This window comes from Doryrhamphus excisus, linkage group LG12 (genome assembly GCF_037039965.1).
Source record: "Doryrhamphus excisus strain RoL-2023G ecotype Guam linkage group LG12, RoL_Dexc_Guam_v1.1, whole genome shotgun sequence".
NCBI classification, from domain to species: Eukaryota; Metazoa; Chordata; class Actinopteri; order Syngnathiformes; family Syngnathidae; genus Doryrhamphus; species Doryrhamphus excisus.
Window position 1 is genome coordinate 1,079,932 of NC_136368.1, and position 19,695 is coordinate 1,099,626.

Consider the following 19,695-nt stretch of genomic DNA (forward strand, 5'->3'; position numbering starts at 1 on the left):
GTTGGTTCGCTTTTTGTTTTCAATGTAAAAGCAGTGATTTATCACTATAGTTTTTTGTATGAGAAAAGTAAGGGGGTGTTGTATTTTGTGAAAATAACCGGAAGTGCGTTGCTCACTAGCTAGCTTAAATGTTAAATCGTCCGAACTAAATTGGAAACGATTGGTATTTGGACAAATAAATGGCACACTCGTTATCTAAACGGCCACTATCTCGCCTGATTAAAAAAAATCTTAAAGTTATGTATTTAAAGAGTTTGGAGCTAAAGTGAAATCAGCTTCAGCCTGTAGATTTCGCCTCTGTTGGGCGCGCAATGCATTGTGGGTTATGTAGTACGCTGTAGTGTAAACGCTTTGCATACTGTCTGATGGATTGGGTATGCTGTACGGAGTTTGGACTTCACTTTGTGACTTTGTTCACTTTATGTCCATACTGGCCGTCATCATGTCAAACTAAATGCCTTTGTTTTGTGTGTAAATGTCCTAAGTGTTGGTGTGAGGAAGGACGGAGACATTTGCAGTTTGTGTTGCGGTTGCTGAACAAGGCTTTTGATGCTGAGCCAGGCGCCCCCCAGTGGTGGACAATGAAGCTGCATGATGTCCTCTTGCCGCCAGCTCCCACTCCACATCAGGTCGCTCGTCTTCCTGTGGACTTGTCATGGCAGTCACTGAGACTAAGTGGTCATTGAAGTGTCTCCACGGGCCGGCGGGACAACAAGTCTTGCGTTCCCATGACAACCACCGCAGGGTGTCCTTGTCCTGTCAATCAAATAAAAAAAAAAGCTAGTTTTTGGATAATGGATCGTTTTGTTGGCTAACGAACAAGCGTCATGCTAACGTGGTCATGTGACGGTGATGTTGTTCTCGTTTTAGGAGCTCAGCTGGATTAGTGACTTAGGTACATCAGTCTTGTCCCCCCACTGGGTGTGGACTTTGTTTCCCAGCAGGACGTCCAGGACAGATGGCGGGACCGCTGCCCACTGGGGGTGCATTTGATGGGGGTTGGGGGGGACCTGGCCCCTGATCTGGAGGCGGCCATCTTCCAACCGTCACACAACTGCCAACAACGGAAGAGCGGGAAGACCTGTCCTGCGAAGGTGCGTGGAGGAAAATGGCCGCCGTACGTGTGGTCCCTATTCCGTTGCTATGATATGTTGCCATGTGTTCGTGACTCCTCGTCTTCTGTTGTCTTTCTGGTCCCGACTCAGGACTCCGACAAGGTGCTCATCAGTTCTTGTGGAGGCGGGGTTAAGTCTGCCGGTTCAGCCAAGTCACACGCTTGCTGGCATCACGTCTGGCGGCCATGTTGTGCTGGCACGATGACAGGAAGTGACCCTCGGCGGGACACTTCCTGTCCCTGTGCTCGCATTGAAAGGACATCGTGGCGTCTTGTGTTCTGGCAGCGTGTGAATGAGGCCACCGGCACAATGTGTCAACAGGAAGTAGATCTTCTCCTGCCCTGTCCACATGCTTCACTTCCTGTCCCAAGATGGACTCCTGGCGCTCCGGGACGCGGGGAAGCTGTACCGCGTCCAAAAACGTGTCCAACATCCATACGTGTCCGTGTCTGCTCAAGCAGGAATATTCCAAAGATGAAGGACTTTGGTCTGTAGTGATGACTTACCCTTAGCTTTTTCTTTGGCTTCTCTTACTAAACACCACACACACGTGATGATAACCACAGACAGAGGCATTCCATGGCTGACATTCACTCTGGCTCCCTGCTAGTCTCACCTAGTCCCTGACAGTCTCACCTCGTCCCTGCTCTAGTCTCACCTCGTCCCTGCTATAGTCTCACCTAGTCCCTGCCAGTATCATCTAGTCTCAATTAGTGCCCCCTAGTCTCACCTAGTCCCTGCTGTAGTCTCACCTCGTCCCTGCTCTAGTCTCACCTCGTCCCTGCTATAGTCTCACCTAGTCCCTGCTAGTCTCAATTAGTGCCCCCTAGTCTCACCTAGTCCCTGCTATAGTCTCACCTAGTCCCTGCCAGTATCACCTAGTCCCTGCTAGTCTCACCTAGTCCCTGCTATAGACTCATCTAGTCCCTGCCAGTCTCACCTAGTCCCTGCCAGTATCACCTAGTCCCTGCTAGTCTCAATTAGTGCCCCCTAGTCTCACCTAGTCCCTGCTGTAGTCTCACCTAGTCCCTGCTAGTCGCTTCTTATAACTCCTGGTCCCTACTAGTCTCACCTAGTTCCTGCTAGTCACTTCTTGTCTCACCTAGTCCCTGCTAGTCTCGCCTAGTCCCTGCTAGTCTCACATAGTCCCTGCTAGTCACTTCATATAATTCCTGGTCCCTACTAGTCTCACATAGTCCCTACTAGTCACTTCTTGTCGCTTCTGCTCCCTGCAATAGTCTCACCTAGTCCCTGCTAGTCTCACCTAGTCCCTGCTACTCATTTCTTATAACTCCTAGTCCCTGCTAGTCTCACATAGTCCCTGCTAGTCTCACAAAGTCCCTGCTAGTCTCACATAGTCCCTGCTACTCACTTCTTGTAGCTTCTACTCCCTGCTATAGTCTCACGTAGTCCCTGCTAGTCTCACCTAGTCCCTGCTAGTCACTTTTTACAACCCCTGGTCCCTGCTAGTCTCACCTAGCCCCTGCTACTCATTTTTTATAACTCCTAGTCCCTACTAGTCTCACATAGTCCCTGCTAGTCTCACCTAGTCCCTGCTAGTCACTTCTTGTAGCTTCTAGTCCCTGCTATAGTCTCACCTAGTCCCTACTAGTCTCACTGTCAGTCCCTGCTAGTCACTTCTTGGGACTCCTAGTCCCTGCTAGTCACTTCTTGGGACTCCTAGTCCCTGCTAGTCACGTCTTGGCACTCTTAGTCCCCACTTGTCACTGTCAGTCCCCGCTAGTCACTCCTGGTCCCTGCTGGTCCCCGCTGGTGTGTTCCAGCACGGTGGGTCCTGTCAGGTCCTTCCGGGCGTCGTTATGACAACCACTTATCTGAACTCTTCCAACCGCCAGCAGGAAGTAGAAAATGGCGGTCGTTTGAGACGCTGTCACTCAACTGACAGCTGACACACCACCAGTCACGTGTGACATGAAGATGAAAGACCACGCTTCCTGCTATGTTACAAAATAAAAGTCCTTTAAAAAGCCGTCGGAGGCGGGAAAGGAATGGCACTGGGGGAGGGGGGGGGTGGGGTGAGGGGTCATGTGACTTCTGCTCCTGTCAGGAACGATCCTTGGCGGCGTGACGTCACTCAAGTTTCTTGGAGGTGTGTTACGTCACAAACAACAAGTGTCCATCAAAGTAAGTGTGTGTGTCCGCCCTCTTCTGTGTGTGTGTGTGTGTGTGTGTGTGTGTGCGCGCGCGCGTGTGCGTGTCTGTCGCCCAGCTCCCAGTCATCAGACGGCGTGGACACGTGCGGGTGAGCGCGCGCTCTCCTCCTGCCAAAAAGTGGATGCGTGGTACCGGTGGACAAAAAGTGGATGGTACCGGTGGACCCGACGGCGTGCGAGCGTGCGTGTGAACACGGTGAGGGGTCATGGAGGAGCGTGCGCGCTTCAAGAGGAGAAAACAAGCCAACCCGCGCAGGAAGAACGGTAAGAGACATCACACGCACGCACGCACCGTCCGGCCATCCGGACCGTGGACCCGCCGCGGTCCGACCTTGGTTCCCGCATCTGGGACCATGTGGGTCGTGGCCTGGTCCATCACCACCTTGCTGGTTCTACTGGTCTGCTCATATTCATCTTTACTTTCTCATACTTTAATATGCACTAAATATGTAGAAATATTATTAATCTGTACTTTCTCATACTTTAATATGCACTATATATGTAGAAATATCATTCATCTTTACCTTCTCATACTTTAATATGCACTATATATGTAGAAATATTATTAATCTGTACTTTCTCATACTTTAATATGCACTATATATTTAGAAATATCATTCATCTTTACCTTCTCATACTTTAATATGCACTATATATGTAGAAATATTATTAATCTGTACTTTCTCATACTTTAATATGCACTATATATTTAGAAATATCATTCATCTTTACCTTCTCATACTTTAATATACGTAGAAATATCATTCATCTTTACTTTCTCATACTTTAATATACACTATATATGTAGAAATATCATTCATCTTTACCTTATCATATTTTAATATACACTATATAGTAGAAATATCATTCATCTTTACCTTCTCATGCTTTAATATACGTAGAAATATCATTCATCTTTACTTTCTCATACTTTAATATACACTATATATGTAGAAATATCATTCATCTTTACCTTATCATATTTTAATATACACTATATAGTAGAAATATCATTCATCTTTACTTTCTCATACTTTAATATACACTATATAGTAGAAATATCATTCATCTTTACCTTCTCATACTTTAATATACACTATATCCGTAGAAATATCATTCATTTTATTCTGTTAATCTACGTTAAAACAATAAATATTAAAGTAAATATTCATGTTTTATCTAATACTTAAAATATTTAAATAAATATTATTCACTGTTAATTTACTATGAAAACAATATTTTATGTTATACTTATGTATATTACACATCTTTTATTTCATAATTTGACTACATTAAAACAAACATTTTCATGTTATTATTTCACATATTAAAATAATTATGAATCTTTGATTTGATACCAATAACTACTAATAATCTCATGTCATAATCCCAATAGATGAAATAAATATTCCTCTTCGTCATAGAGTCCAATCAATGTATGTGACAGTAGTAGTATATGCTGTGTATATGTACATAGAGTACTTGTATAGCGTATATGTACGTAGAGTACAGATGTGAAGGTGGAGGTAGTCACATGACACATGATTGACAAGCCTCCATCACCACGACTGACTCCGCCCCCTGGCGTGGCTGCCATAGTTGGCGGGGGTCCGAGTGGACTTCCATTGTAGACTGGATGACAAGTCAAAGGTCATCGCAGACGCCGTTCACATTCATTGTGGCCCCGCCCTCAAAGACACATTTGATTGGCCCACCTCCTCCGGCAAGGTCACACACACACACACACACACACACACACACACACGGAAGAATCAATAGCAAATGGCGGGATGAAGGTGTGGGGGGGGGGGGGGAGACATCTGCACGTCCACACCTCCTCCTCTCTGTCCTCCAGCACTAAGCCCCTCCCACCTTTATGACCATGTATGGACATCAGGAAGTCCATGTTGCTTTTCTTCTCACTTCCTTCTTGTGTCTCATCATCATCATCATCATCATCACAGAACTTGATGGACATCTTGTCTTTCCTAGAACCAAACCCAACTACCATGGCCCCCATGCCGCCCCAGTCCACTTTAATCTGAAGTAGCCCACTTTAGTCCACTTTAATCTGAAGTAGCCCACCTTAGTCCACTTCAATCTGAAGTAGTCCACTTTAGTCCACTTTAATCTGAAGTAGCCCACTTTAGTCCACTTCAATCTGAAGTAGTCCGTTTTAATCTGAAGTAGCCCACTTTAGTCCACTTCAATCTGAAGTAGTCCACTCTAATCTGAAGTAGCCCACCTTAGTCCACTTTAATCTGAAGTAGCCCACCTTAGTCCACTTCAATCTGAAGTAGTCCACTTTAGTCCACTTTAATCTGAAGTGGCCCACCTTAGTCCACTTCAATTTGAAGTAGCCCACTTTAGTCCACTTTAATCTGAAGTAGCCCACTTTAGTCCACTTCAATCTGAAGTAGTCCACTTTAATCTGAAGTAGCCCACCTTAGTCCACTTTAATCTGAAGTAGTCCGTTTTAATCTGAAGTAGCCCACTTTAGTCCACTTCAATCTGAAGTAGTCCACTCTAATCTGAAGTAGCCCACCTTAGTCCACTTTAATCTGAAGTAGCCCACTGTAGTCCACTTCAATCTGTAGTAGTCCACTTTAGCCCACTTTAATCTGAAGTAGTCCACTTTAATTTGAAGTAGCCCACCTTAGTCCACTTTAATCTGAAGTAGCCCACTGTAGTCCACTTCAATCTGAAGTAGCCCACCTTAGTCCACTTTAATCTGAAGTAGCCCACTTTAGTCCACTTCAATCTGAAGTAGCCCACCTTAGTCCACTTTAATCTGAAGTAGTTCACTTTAATCTGAAGTAGCCCACTGTAGTCCACTTCAATCTGTAGTAGTCCACTTTAGCCCACTTTAATCTGAAGTAGCCCACTTTAGTCCGAAGTAACCCACCTTAGTCCATTTTAATCTGAAGTAGTCCACTTCACTGTGAAGTAGTTTACTTTAATCTGAAGTAGCCCACTTTAGTCCACTTTACTCTGAAATAGTCCACTTTAGTCCACTTTACTGTGAAGCAGTCCACTTTATCCCACCTTAATCTGAAGTGGCAAATAATAATAATAATAATAATAATAATAATAATAATAATAATAATGTAGTTATTGGTCCGCATATCCTAAATGGTGGTGGGGGTGGGGGGTTCTGGGGGGGGGTATTTTGTGTAGCATGTCAAACACGGTTAGCATCCATCCCCCCCCATAATCCCTCCCTCCAACACACACCCACGGGGGGGTTGGTGGGTTTAGTGCCCTGCGGTGCGTGTCCCCCACCCCCACCCCCCCATCAACACCCTGGCCTCATTGTTGTCCCCCCCAACTAGAAGGTGCTTATGTCAGAGTGGAGCACGCTCAGTCGCGCCATCACTCAAAGAATGAGCTGATTGTTGATGTCCCGCCCCCTCCTCCATCGGCGCTTTGTCACACCAACGCCACGTCTCGGCGTGTCCACAGGTTGTCCCCGTGGGACAGGGTCCACATCTGTGATGACACGTGGTGGGAGTGTGGCGATGGGGATGATGTGATGGGCGTTTTGGGGTCAGTCGATAAGTCGCTCGGTGTGCGACAACGAGGTCACCGCGGGCTGGAGTATACCCGACACTTTGGAAAGGTTAGCATGATAGCGCTTTGTCGTCACGCTAACAGTCCATCCTGAGAGGGTCGGACCCCGCCCCCGTGCCCGAGAGCAGTCTGGGAAAAGATGACCCGGTGGACACGGTCCGCCCCAGAGCCTTGGGGCAAGATTGCCCGTGAAAAGGGGTCGGGGGGTATTTGTGTCCCGAGGCGGTAATGACATCTGAGGTGAAATGCTAATGCTAATGCTAACATACAAATGATTATCCACCATCCTCTTGGAAGACACAATCAGGTTAAGCTCCTCCTCCTCGAGATCACATGACTTCTTAGACTAATCCAGTTCAACCTTTCCACTGCTCTGCTGGTCTTAAACCAGTCTTCTACTCTTAAACCAGTACTGGTCTTAAACCAGTCTTTTACTCTTAAACCAGTACTCTGGTCTTACATCGGTAATCTACTCTTAAACCAGTACTCTTGTCTTAAACCGGTCTTCTACTCTTAAACCAGTACTCTGGTCTTAAACCGGTCTTCTACTCTTAAACCAGTACTCTGGTCTTAAACCGGTCTTCTACTCTTAAACCAGTACTCTGGTCTTAAACCGGTCTTCTACTCTTAAACCGGTCTTCTACTCTTAAACCAGTACTCTGGTCTTAAACTGGTCTTCTACTCTTAAACCAGTACTTTGGTCTTAAAACCGTCTTTTAATCTTAAACCAGTACTCTGGTCTTAAACCCATCCTCTACTTTTAAACCAGTACTGTGGTCTTAAACCGGTCTTCTACTCTCAAACCAGTACTCTGGTCTTAAACAGGTACTCTGGTCTTACATCGGTAATTGACTCTTAAACCAGTATGCTGGTCTTAAACCCGTCTTCTACTCCTAAACCAGTACTTTGGTCTTAAACCAGTACTCTGGTCTTACATCGGTAATCTACTCTTAAACCAGTATCCAGGTCTTAAGCCCGTCTTTTACTCTTAAACCAGTACTCTGGTCTTAAACCCGTCTTCTACTCTTAAACTAGTACTCTGGTCTTAAACCGGTACTCTGGTCTTACATCGGTAATCTACTCTTAAACCCGTGTCCTGGTCTTAAGCCCGTCTTTTACTCTTAAACCAGTACTGGTCTTAAACCCGTCTTCTACTCTTAAACTAGTACTCTGGTCTTACACCGGTACTCTGGTTTTACATTGGTAATCTACTCTTAAACCAGTACTCTGGTCTTAAACCAGTCTTCTACTCTTAAACCAGTACTCTGGTCTTAAACCGGTCTTCTACTCTTAAACCAGTACTCTGGTCTTAAACCGGTCTTCTACTCTTAAACCAGTACTCTGGTCTTAAACCAGTCTTCTACTCTTAAACCAGTACTCTGGTCTTAAACCGGTCTTCTACTCTTAAACCAGTACTCTGGTCTTAAACCGGTCTTCTACTCTTAAACCAGTACTCTGGTCTTAAACCGGTCTTCTACTCTTAAACCAGTACTCTGGTCTTAAACCGGTCTTCTACTCTTAAACCAGTACTTTGGTCTTAAACCGGTCTTCTACTCTTACACCGGTACTCTGTTCTTAAACCGGTCTTCTACTCTTACACCGGTACTCTGTTCTTAAACCGGTACTCTGGTATAAAACCACTACTGTGGTCTTAAACTGGTCTTCTGCTCTTAAACCAGTACTCTGGTCTTAAACCAGTCTTCTACTCTTAAACCAGTACTCTGGTCTTAAACCGGTCTTCTACTCTTAAACCAGTACTCTGGTCTTAAACCGGTCTTCTACTCTTAAACCAGTACTTTGGTCTTAAACCGGTCTTCTACTCTTACACCGGTACTCTGTTCTTAAACCGGTACTCTGGTATAAAACCACTACTGTGGTCTTAAACTGGTCTTCTGCTCTTAAACCAGTACTCTGGTCCAGTGGTGTGCTGGTCTTTGTGGTTGTAATGTCGTGTCCAAGGAGCACGGTCCAGTCTTGGTCCAGGTCCTGACACTGGTGTGGTCCAGGAGGTGTGATTGTGATGAGGCGTACTTCCTCTTTGTCGTGTGCTGACTCGTGGTTTCACGTGGTTTTGGTGCTGGGTCGCATGCTCGCACCTCGGTGGCGCACAAGAGGACTTGAACGTGTGACAAAAGTCCTGCTCACCTTTTTTCACGCCACTCAGGTGCCTTCAGACGCGCCGTCAAGAGGCGGAGTTGTGGAGCACGTTGGTGCGTGGGCTGCGCTCTGATTGGCTTGACCAATCACACGGGGAGTTGAGCTCATTATGGGATGTCGAGCAACGTCCACCTGAGGTCCTGTCTGACAGGAAACTGATGACTCTTCAACTTTGTGGACTTCCTGCGTCCGCCACCTTGTCAGCGCTTTCACTTCTGCAAACCTTCTTGGAACCGCCTTGTGTTGCGTGTGCGTGTGCGTGTGCATATGCGTGTGTGTGTGTGTGTGTGTGTGTACATGTGATACTGTGGATGTGTTTTTTGGGCGCTGCTTGGATCTGCTGGGACTCTGTCCGCTGTGAGGTTGACATCAACACACACACACACACACACACACACAGTGTTTGATGTTGCTGATGGCGATGAAGGGGGCGGGGCTTTAACTGCCACTGGTGTATTGGATGACGGTCAGGAAGAGGAAGTAAAGTGATGATGCAATAGTCAGGACAGTGTAAGGATATGCTGCTGGATTCAAGCTCGAGGTGGTCTACCTTGTCCAGGTGGTCTACCTTGTCCAGGTAGTCTACCTTGTGACTCCACCCAGAGCCACGCCCAGGAAGTCACATGGGCATTTTTTCGTGATCTTTTCCTCTTCGTTGTTGATGAGACTGGTTTGTTTTCAAAAGATGATAGCTGACTTTGTGTTGAAAGCGTCAACGTGCTCAGTGGCGCTACCTGGTGTCCGTATGAGGAAGTGCACACGGTGGGCGTGTCTCATAGCCTTCAATGTGTTCACACTGATTACACGATCAACTTCCTACACACACACACACACACACACACCACAATTGTGTCCTTCCCTTTTTCTTGTGTGGACACTTTGAAGACTTTACGTCTGACTCATTTTGTCTCGCTAGCTTCTTTTAACTTTTAAGTTGTCATGGCAACAAAAAACAAGCAACTGACGACTTTTTTGGTCATAACTTCCAGTAAACACAGGTCACATGATCATTTTCATGGTTGGATCTTAACTCAATCAATCCCAGACATTTTTTAAGATTTTTTTTGCTAATTGTTACTGAAATTTAAAGGCACGGAAAATATTGTTAAAAGTATATACCAAAACAAAGATTCGACTCCCGTCTTTCATAAGAAAACGTCTTTAGTAATCAGCAGTAGAACATAGCTTTCACTTCCCAACCAAAAAAGGGGACAGCTTTTTGTGAAAACATACTTTTTACTTTCACTTTGACACAAATGTAGTCATAGAAATTCAAATCTCCGCTTCCACAATATCTTACTTAATGTGTAAAATATGGGATAATAACTATAAAAGCAATCTTCACTGGCTTAAATGTACTGCAAAAAAGGCCAGTAAGGATAATTCATAATGCCGCCTACACAGAACATACTAACTCCTTATTTCTAAAATCACAAATACTTCAACTTGCTGATATAGTTCATCTTCAAACAGCTAAAATAATGCTAAAATGCTAAAAATAAGCAATTAGCTAAAAATGTTATCCAATGCTTCTCTACAAGAGAGGAGAAATATGATCTCAGGGAAGAAGTACATTTGAAACGCTTCTATGCTAGGACTACGTTATGCTAGCCATAGCATTTCAGTATGTGGAATCAAACTATGGAATGGATTGAGTAAGGGAATCAAACAATGCACAACGATGAGCCAATTCAAGAAACAATACAAGCAGTTGATGATTGCTAAATACAAGGATGAACGTGACAAAAAAAATAATAATAATTTTTTTTTTTAATTTTGAAAATTTTTAAATTTTTTAAACAAAATTTTTTAAATAAAAATTAATAAAATAAATGTAAAAATTATGTCATTGTTGTATGGTCATATCACCTCCTACTTCAGTATGTGAAAAAAATAAAAAAAATTAAAAAATCAAAAAATAATTAAAAAATGTAAAAACATTTTTAAAAATTTTTAAATTAAAATGTTTTTTTAATTACATTTTTTTTTAAATTCATTCATTCATTTTCTCCCGCTTATCCTCACAAGGGTGTGGGGGGTGCTGGAGCCTATCCCAGCTGTCTTCGGGCGAGAGGCGGGGTACACCCTGGACTGGTGGCCAGCCAATCCCAGGGCACATATAGACAAACAACCATTCACACTCACATTCATACCTATGGACAATTTGGAGTGGCCAATTAACCTAGCATGTTTTTGGAATGTAGCATAGCATAGCATAGCATAGCAAGCTAGCCTCCAATTTACTTATTCTAAACTTAAGAAAGTGTTTGAAGTGAAACATATAGTGGGAGTCATAGTAAGAGGCCAAATACGTAACACTTCCACACGAATTGGGAGGCTAACTCCTCTCATGGCTGACTACATGTCGCTAATTAACCTAGCATGTTTTTGGAATGTGGGAAGAAACCGGAGTACCCGGAGAAAAGCCACATATGCACGGGGAGAACATGCAAACTCCACACAGAGATGGCCGATGGTGGGATTGAACACGGGTCTTCTAGCTGTGAGGTCTGTGTGCGCTAACCACTCGAGGGTTAGTTCCATTTTGGAGGCAACTCCTCCTTTTTTCCAGTCCTTCTCCAGAGGCTGGTTGTCGGGTAAAACGTGTGACTCTGTGATTGGATTACACATTGTAGCACCGTGAAAAAGTGCAATAAGAAGAATGATGAACAGTGAGGTCCACTTCCTGTCCGTCGCTTGTTTTTCATCCCATCTTCCCCTGCAGTGTTAAACGATGAAGAGAGCGGCCTGAGTCGTGGCAGCGAGGAAGACGAGACACCGGACGCGTCGCCCCGGTTTGGCGGCGCCCTTCTGCTTGACGACGGGTCAGAGGTCAGCCGCAGCTGGAGGCTCTGTGACGACACGGAGCGTTTTGTCAGAGGTAAATGGCCGCCGCGTCAGCGCCGTGTTCGTGTACACGTTTCATACGGCGTCTTATCCCCCCCCCCCAGTGAGGCAGCCAGGTGTTTCCCAGTCACATGATTGCTTCCCAGGACATCCGGCGGACGAGAGCGTCTGTCACCCGGCGACCATCGCCGAGTACCTGGAACGCGGCGACACCGCAATCATTTACCCAGAAGCCCCCGCGGAGCTGACGCCGCTGAGCACACCCGAGGGCGGCGGTCGTGACGGGAGTGAACACGGTGAGAAAAGCCTCACCGACCGCCGCCGCCGCCGCCGTCGCTGTCGCCGTCGTGACCTCTCACCTTCCTCTCTCGCCACAGATCTGCCGCTCGGCGACTCGGCCGGGCTGCTCATGTGCCCGTTCTGCGAGCGCGGCTACAAGCGTGTGGCGCCCCTCAAGGAGCACATCAGATTTCGTCATCGGAAAGGGGCGGAGCTCTTTACCTGTCGAGTGTGTGCCGACACCTTCAGGGAGCACGCGGAGCTGCAGCGTCACATGACCGCTCACCAGCCTATCCAGGAGCAGGTCGCCACTGCTCTTTGACCTTTTCAGTACTGTAGTAGTACATGCTCATACTTCATGTACAAATACTTGACTCGCACGATATCCCATAATAGGTTGACTTCTTTTCAACATTTCCTTTAAACTTTTTCTCCCCGCATAAAAAAAAATATTTTCAGTTTTTTTGAGCCCCCCCCCCCCGGTCCCTGGTGGTCTCTCCCTGCTTTCCATCCATGACATCACACGCGTCTTCTTCCTGTCTGCAGATTCTCAACGACGGCAACGGAAACCGAAAGTTCAAGTGCAGCGAATGTGGAAAAGCATTCAAGTACAAGCATCACCTGAAGGAACACCTGCGCATCCACAGCGGTGAGTCCGGCCGTCCAAAGTAGTCCAAAATTTACTTTAGTCTAAAAGGGTGCAACTGTAGTCCAAATGGTTGCCGGTTTAGGAAGTGTAGTCCTAATGGTTGCAGGGTCTTGTCCAAATGGTTTAGGAAGTGTAGTCCTAATGGTTTTAGGTTTAGTCTAAAAGGGTGGTAGTGTAGTCCAAAGATTTGCAGGTTTAGGAAGTGTAGTCCAAATGGTTGCAGGTCTAGGAAGTCTTGTCCAAATGGTTGTAGGTTTAGGACGTCTTGTCCAAATGGTTGCAGGTCTAGGAACTCTTGTCCAAATGGTTGCAGATCTAGGAAGTCTTGTCCAAATGGTTGCAGGTCTAGGAACTCTTGTCCAAATGGTTGCAGATCTAGGAAGTCTTGTCCAAATGGTTGCAGGTCTAGGAAGTCTTGTCCAAATGGTTGTAGGTTTAGGACGTCTTGTCCAAATGGTTGCAGGTCTAGGAAGTCTTGTCCAAATGGTTGTAGGTTTAGGACGTCTTGTCCAAATGGTTGCAGGTCTAGGAAGTCTTGTCCAAATGGTTGCAGATCTAGGAAGTCTTGTCCAAATGGTTGCAGGTCTAGGACGTCTTGTCCAAATGGTTGCAGATCTAGGAAGTCTTGTCCAAATGGTTGCAGGTTTAGGAAGTCTTGTCCAAATGGTTGCAGGTTTAGTCTAAAAGGGTGGTAGTGTAGTCCAAATGGTTGCAGGTCTAGGAAGTCTTGTCCAAATGATTGCAGGTTTAGGAAGTCTTGTCCTAGTGGTTGCAGGTCTTGGAAGTCTTGTCCAAATGGTTGCAGGTTTAGTCTAAAAGGGTGGTAGTGTAGTCCAAATGGTTCCAGGTTTAGTCTAAAAGGGTGGTCGTGTAGTCCAAATGGTTGCAGGTTTAGGAAGTCTTGTCCAAATGGTTGCAGGTCTAGGAAGTCTTGTCCAAATGGTTGCAGGTTTACGAAGTCTAGTCCAAATGGTTGCAGGTTTAGGAAGTCTAGTCCAAATGGTTGCAGGTTTAGGAAGTCTAGTCCAAATGGTTGCAGGTTTAGGAAGTCTAGTCCAAATGGTTGCAGGTTTAGGAAGTCTTGTCCAAATGGTTGCAGGTTTAGTCTAAAACGGTGGTAGTGTAGTCCAAAGATTTGCAGGTTTAGGAAGTCTTGTCCAAATGGTTTCAGGTTTAGTCTAAAAGAGTGCAACTGTAGTCCAAAGATTTGCAGGTTTAAGAAGTCTAGTCCAAATGGTTGCAGGTTTAGGAAGTGTAGTCCAAACGGTTTCAGGTTTAGTCTAAAACGGTGGTAGTGTAGTCCAAAGATTTGCAGGTTTAGGAAGTGTAGTCCACACGGTTTCCGGTTTAGTCTAAAAGGGTGACAGCGTAGTCCAAAGGACAAGGAGGTCTGCCCCGAAGCAAGGCATCCTCTAACGGAATGTTTTCTTGTTGGCTTCCAGGTGAAAAACCGTACGAGTGCTCCAACTGCAAGAAGCGCTTCTCCCACTCGGGTTCTTACAGTTCCCACATCAGCAGCAAGAAGTGCATCGGATTGACGGTTCTCAACGGACGGGCACGAAACAAGGCCGGCTCCTCTCCCAAATGCTCAGCGTCATCCCCCGATAGCCCCGCCCTTGCCCATCTTCACCACAAGATGGAAAATGGCCAACTCCATCCGCTCGGCAAATCGGAGATGATGGACATGCATGAGTACAGGTTTCTGATGGCCTCTCAGCAAAGGTTTGGGGGACCTGATGTCTATGCAAACAGCTTCCCGGGAAGCCCCATGGGGATCCAGTCCTCCTCACATAGCCCCCTTCAACCTCTGGCGGGATTAGGCATGGACTTGCTTCTGCCAGGGACCCTCGGGAGCCTGAATGATGTCCAGAAGGTCCTTCAGTTTGTGGACAGCACAGTGTGCAGACAAAAGACGGACAAGAACCCAGAGCAGGTCTCCAAGCTCCGAGCCTACATGAAGGAGGTGGGGGCCCACATGGAGGAGCAGATGACTCAGCAGGCTGAGGACCCAAGCGGCCCCATCAAGAGCATCATTGACTACACGCTAGAAATGGTCAGCGAGGCCAAGGGTGCCATAGAGGACTCCAGGCTGCAACCGGAGATGGTCAAGAAGCTTCAGACCAAGCAGACGACTGAACCGGTCAACAAAGACAAATCCTCCAACAGCCAGAACCGTCCGGTTCCATACTCTTGCCAGTTCTGCAGGAAGACATTCCCGGGAGCCATTCCGCTTCATCAACATGAACGTTACCTTTGCAAAATGAATGAGGAGATCCAAGAAGTTCTGCAGCCGGCCCATCTCGGTCTGAGCAGCTACCACGGGCTGGAGTCCTCAGAATGGCTCCTGTCCAAGAAGGAACCCAGCACCAGTCCCATAAACCCTTTCAAGGATCATGTATCGGTTCTGAAGGCGTACTTGGCCTCGAACTCCGAGCCCAACTCGGATGAACTTCTCAAGATCTCACTTGCTGTAGGACTTCCTCAAGAGTCCGTTAAGGATTGGTTCAAACAGTGGAAGAAGCCGCCACCCCTTTCTGAGGAGAACGGGTCCGACCCACAGCATATCTTGGGACACTCGCCAATGTCACTTCCTGTCGGAGAGTTCACAAACACCGACGTCTTCCCCAGACACTTTGGAGCCGGCAGAACAACAGATAAGACACCAGATCTTTTGGACCACAACAGTCCATCGCCCCTCAACCTGTCCTCCACCCCGTCCAAACATTCCCAGAGTAGCTCCTACACGCCAAACAGCCTCGTCTCGGAGGAAGTTCACGGCGACGCACCACTGGATCTTTCCGTGCCAAAGCACCCGGCAACCAGACCCAACAGGTTCAGCATGGAAACCGAAAGCGAGCCAGATGTCCCGGGCAAAACAACAGGACCCTTAGACCCGCTCGAAGTCAAGAAAGAAGTCCTGGGCTCTGATATCCATCGCATGGAAAAAAGTGCAAGTCCCATTTTTGGGATAAACGCCTTCACCGCAGGTCCAGTCTACACCTCCCTACCGCCGCACGGCGCTTTCCCTTCCCCGACCTTCATGTCGCCCACCCAGGCCACCTACCCCGTCCTCGACTCCATGGCCTTCCTGCCCCAGATGGCGTACAGCTATGCTAGCAGGGTGGCCACGTTTGCTGACACGCAGCAGACGAGTAAAAAAGCCCAGAAAAATGGCTTCCAGGTAAGAATATGGATTTTAGACTTCTTGACGAAGCGTGTGAGAAAGTTCATCGTATTGTTCTGCAGGAAGGGGACGGTGGGGGGGTTACCTAGGTTGCTATCTAAGCTCTGTCCAGACTTGGGATCATGGCGGTGGGGGGTGTCGGAGGGGTGCCAGAAGGTGTCTCTCCATTAACAGGTGTGGGATTAGCCTTTTGTAGTGAGACAATGGTATGTGTGTGTGTGTGTGTGTGTGTGTGTGTGTGTGTGTGTGTCAGGGGGTGCTGCTGGATGGGGCGGCGGACTATCTTTCAGGTCTGGACCAGCTGACCGATAGCGAACTGAAGATGAAGAAGACAGACAGCGGTATGTACGCCTGCGACTTGTGTGACAAAACTTTCCAGAAGACCAGTTCCCTCCTAAGACACAAATACGAGCACACAGGTACGACACCCCCCCTTACCTTACCCACGTGGTGGCTGTAAAATGTTACTATGTCCCTGTCCCCCCGCCTCCCTTTGTGCTCTACTCCATATCGGCAAAAGTACTGTGATGCCACAAATAAACACAAAATAAGACCAATACTGCAAAATGCAGTACAGGTTCTAGGAAAAGTGCCGTATTTCAGAATCAGAGTCCCAGCGATGTAGGTAGCGTACGGCTAGCTGTAGGCTAGCGTCGGGGATCTTTGAAGTGAGCCAGGTTTCCGTGACAATGAGGGCACAACAATCCCGAACGTAGCAGTTACTAACCGGCTGTAGTTCAAGGTCATCCGTCTTGTGGGCGAGAGACCTGCCGTTGGTGAGATACAAGCTCGGGAGGGGTGGTTTAACCATAATAATAATAATAATAATAATAATAATAATAATAGACTTACCTTTTTACAAAGGCCTTTCCTTAGTGTTGTTTTATTGCTTCACTGTTGGTTTTATGCTTTCTTTGTAGCACTTTGAGACTTCTGTAATGTAAAGTGCAATATAAAAAAATATTAATATTATATTATTATTTATGATTAATAATATTAATTAATAATAATTGTTAATTATTATTATTAATAATTATTAATAATAAAAATATTTATATTGCACTTTACCTTACAGAAATCTCAAAGTGCTACAAAGAAAGCATAAAATAAAATAAATAATAAAATTATTGTTAATAATTATTATTTATTATTATTAATATTAATTAATAATTAGAAAAATAATAATACATTTTATTATTTATTTTATGAAATAAATTTTATAAAATAAATTTATTTTATAATTGATTTTATAATTATTTTATAAAATAACTAATAATAAAATTTATTATTAATAATAATTATTTATTATTATATAAATAAATAATAAATATTAATTAATAATAATTATTGTTATCAATGATAATTATAAAATAATAATGATTAATAATAATACATTTTATTATTATTTTTTAGTTTATTTTATGCTAGACATTTTATAGTAGACGTAGAAACACACACAGAATAGGAGAGCCGTGAGCCGCTACGTCTGAGCGTGCCTCCATCTTGGAAAAAAAATATTCAATATTTAAAAAATATTTATTTGGTATGAAAAAAGCATCACACCGTCCTGCATATTTACGATATTTACGATAATCCATAGTGAGCTAGCATGCATCCATTGTTGCTGATTGTTGATAGGCTACATGTCATCAAGTACCGGGATGGTATGGTTGGGTATTTGTGGTGCTGGGAAGACTAAGGTCCTGACGAGAACCTTGTGTCCGTCTGGGTTTGTGTTTGCAGGCAAGCGTCCTCACCAGTGTCAGATCTGCAAGAAGGCCTTCAAACACAAACATCATCTGATCGAACACTCGCGTCTGCACTCGGGCGAGAAACCCTACCAGTGCGACAAGTGCGGCAAGCGCTTCTCACACTCGGGCTCGTACTCGCAGCACATGAACCACCGCTACTCCTACTGCAAGAGGGAGGCTGAGGAGCGCCAGGCGGCCCAGAAGGAGGCGGGGGACCTGGGCTCGGAGGTTGTGATGAGGTCTTTCCTGGAGGACCCGATACCTCGCGGGTACTCAGAACCCGAGGACCCGCAGGAGGCTGTCCCGGCTATGTTGAGGGGCGGTGTGGATGGATGGGCGGGGCCAGATGGACCAGATGGTTCTATTGGGGAGGAGGAGGTCCACATGGATCCTGCAAACAACTCCAATGAGGACAAAGTCCAGCCTTCCCTTGAGGGGAACGCAGGCGAGATCGTGGACCAGGACGACTGACTTGAACCATTTTCCCAACGTTTGGACTTCGGCTCGGTTCTGATGGATCGCTAATTCCGTGCGAACATCCGGTCCGGTTGACATGAGAGCTGAAGAACCTTCCTACATTCTCTCTGAGCACTTCCTGTTTTTCAGTGGTTGCCAAGCACATCCAAGCTAGGCTAGGCTAGGCCACGCATTCCGACATGTAGACGCAAAGCTCGCTTTTTGTCCTTAAAGGCGAAGCGTTGTGGTCGTTGATTGACACAAGCGTCACGGCGTCCCGCCCAAGTCATATGATGTTACTTTTCCACGATTCTGATTGGCCAAACTGTGCATGCCAGCTAATGAATGTGTTTGAAAAGCCTTTTGAAAAACATGTTACCCTAAAGTAATGTGGTGCTACAATGTTGTCTACTTCCTGTTCCTGCGCTCAGTCCCAAAACAACACGAAGACAAAAAAAAAAACTTACATCCTGTCAGTCTTCTTTGACTTTTTTAAAGGCTTTGATTTGTGCAAACAATGAGATGATAAAATGAAATAAATAACATACTTGCCGGCATCCCCAGCTGGGATAGGCTCCAGCCCACCCCGACCCCAGAGAGGACAAGTTGTCCCTCATGTGCAATCACTTCAAATAATCTCCTTGTAGACGTTTGATTTGTGCAATTCTTCTTCCATGACACCATTTTTCTCCTATTTATTTTGCTTTGTAGTGACTTTACTCTCTTACTGCGGCACGTCTGAATCCACTCATTTTGCCTTGAAACCTAACTAAAGCTAGCTTAGCAGCTTTAAAAACTTTTTTTTTTATTTTTCTCAAGCTGCTGCTCCTCTCGTGAAGCTGACGTTGCCAAGTGCTGCGGTACACGATTGAAACCTTCGATATGGAGAGAAAAAATGCCAAGCTCCTTGTAAAAAGTACAGAGAGGAAGAACTATTAGTACCCTTTTTCACGTAACAAAATAAAGGCGTGCTGTTCTTCTGACAAAGTCCTTGCTGTTCTTGCTGTGCTCTACTTTCACTTGAACTGTTGTAAAGTAACCCAGTACTTCCTGACTGCACTTCATTGTTTTCTTATGGACGACCTTTACTTGAGTGTGTTTTCAAAATAAAACAGATACTGTGACACATACGCAGTGAGGATCGGCGTTACTCGTTACTTTTGCTTTTGTTTGGGCAGCCAATGTAAGAAGTACTCTGGTGTACAGTTAGAAGTAAAGTCACCTACAGTTAGAAGTATCATAGTAAAGTGAGTTAGAAATAGTGATGTACAGTTACAAGTACTGTGAAACAGCTAGCTAGCAGGAGCTAGCAATGTACATGATGGGACACAACTATTTAGAATATAAAGTCTTGAAATAAAGCAACTCCAACAATGTTGGATGACACAGACGTGTACTAACTGGAAAAGAAGTCACATATTTCATTTATTTACTTTATTTTGGTTTATTTATGTCAATTTTATATGGACTAAACCATACCATTACTAGAGCCATATTATACAACACTCGCATT

General features: G+C 45.5%; 1 protein-coding gene across 2 annotated transcripts; it reads left to right on the forward strand.

Annotated features, from left to right (window-relative positions):
* The first annotated feature begins 3,173 nt into the window (after positions 1-3,173).
* Positions 3,174-19,421, forward strand: LOC131136276 (zinc finger E-box-binding homeobox 2-like). 2 transcript variants are annotated; one of them, XM_078795201.1, is made up of 8 exons: positions 3,174-3,553; positions 11,742-11,897; positions 12,010-12,159; positions 12,241-12,446; positions 12,689-12,791; positions 14,234-15,972; positions 16,229-16,394; positions 17,719-19,421. In XM_078795201.1, the coding sequence occupies exons 1-8, from the start codon at positions 3,496-3,498 to the stop codon at positions 18,195-18,197; spliced, it is 3,057 nt and encodes a 1,018-aa protein (XP_078651327.1). In that variant the 5' UTR covers positions 3,174-3,495; the 3' UTR covers positions 18,198-19,421. The 2 variants fall into 2 exon arrangements, with proteins under 2 accessions (XP_078651327.1, XP_078651326.1); XM_078795200.1 differs by having other exon boundaries at positions 3,175-3,553; positions 11,968-12,159.
* Positions 19,422-19,695: the final 274 nt, after the last annotated feature.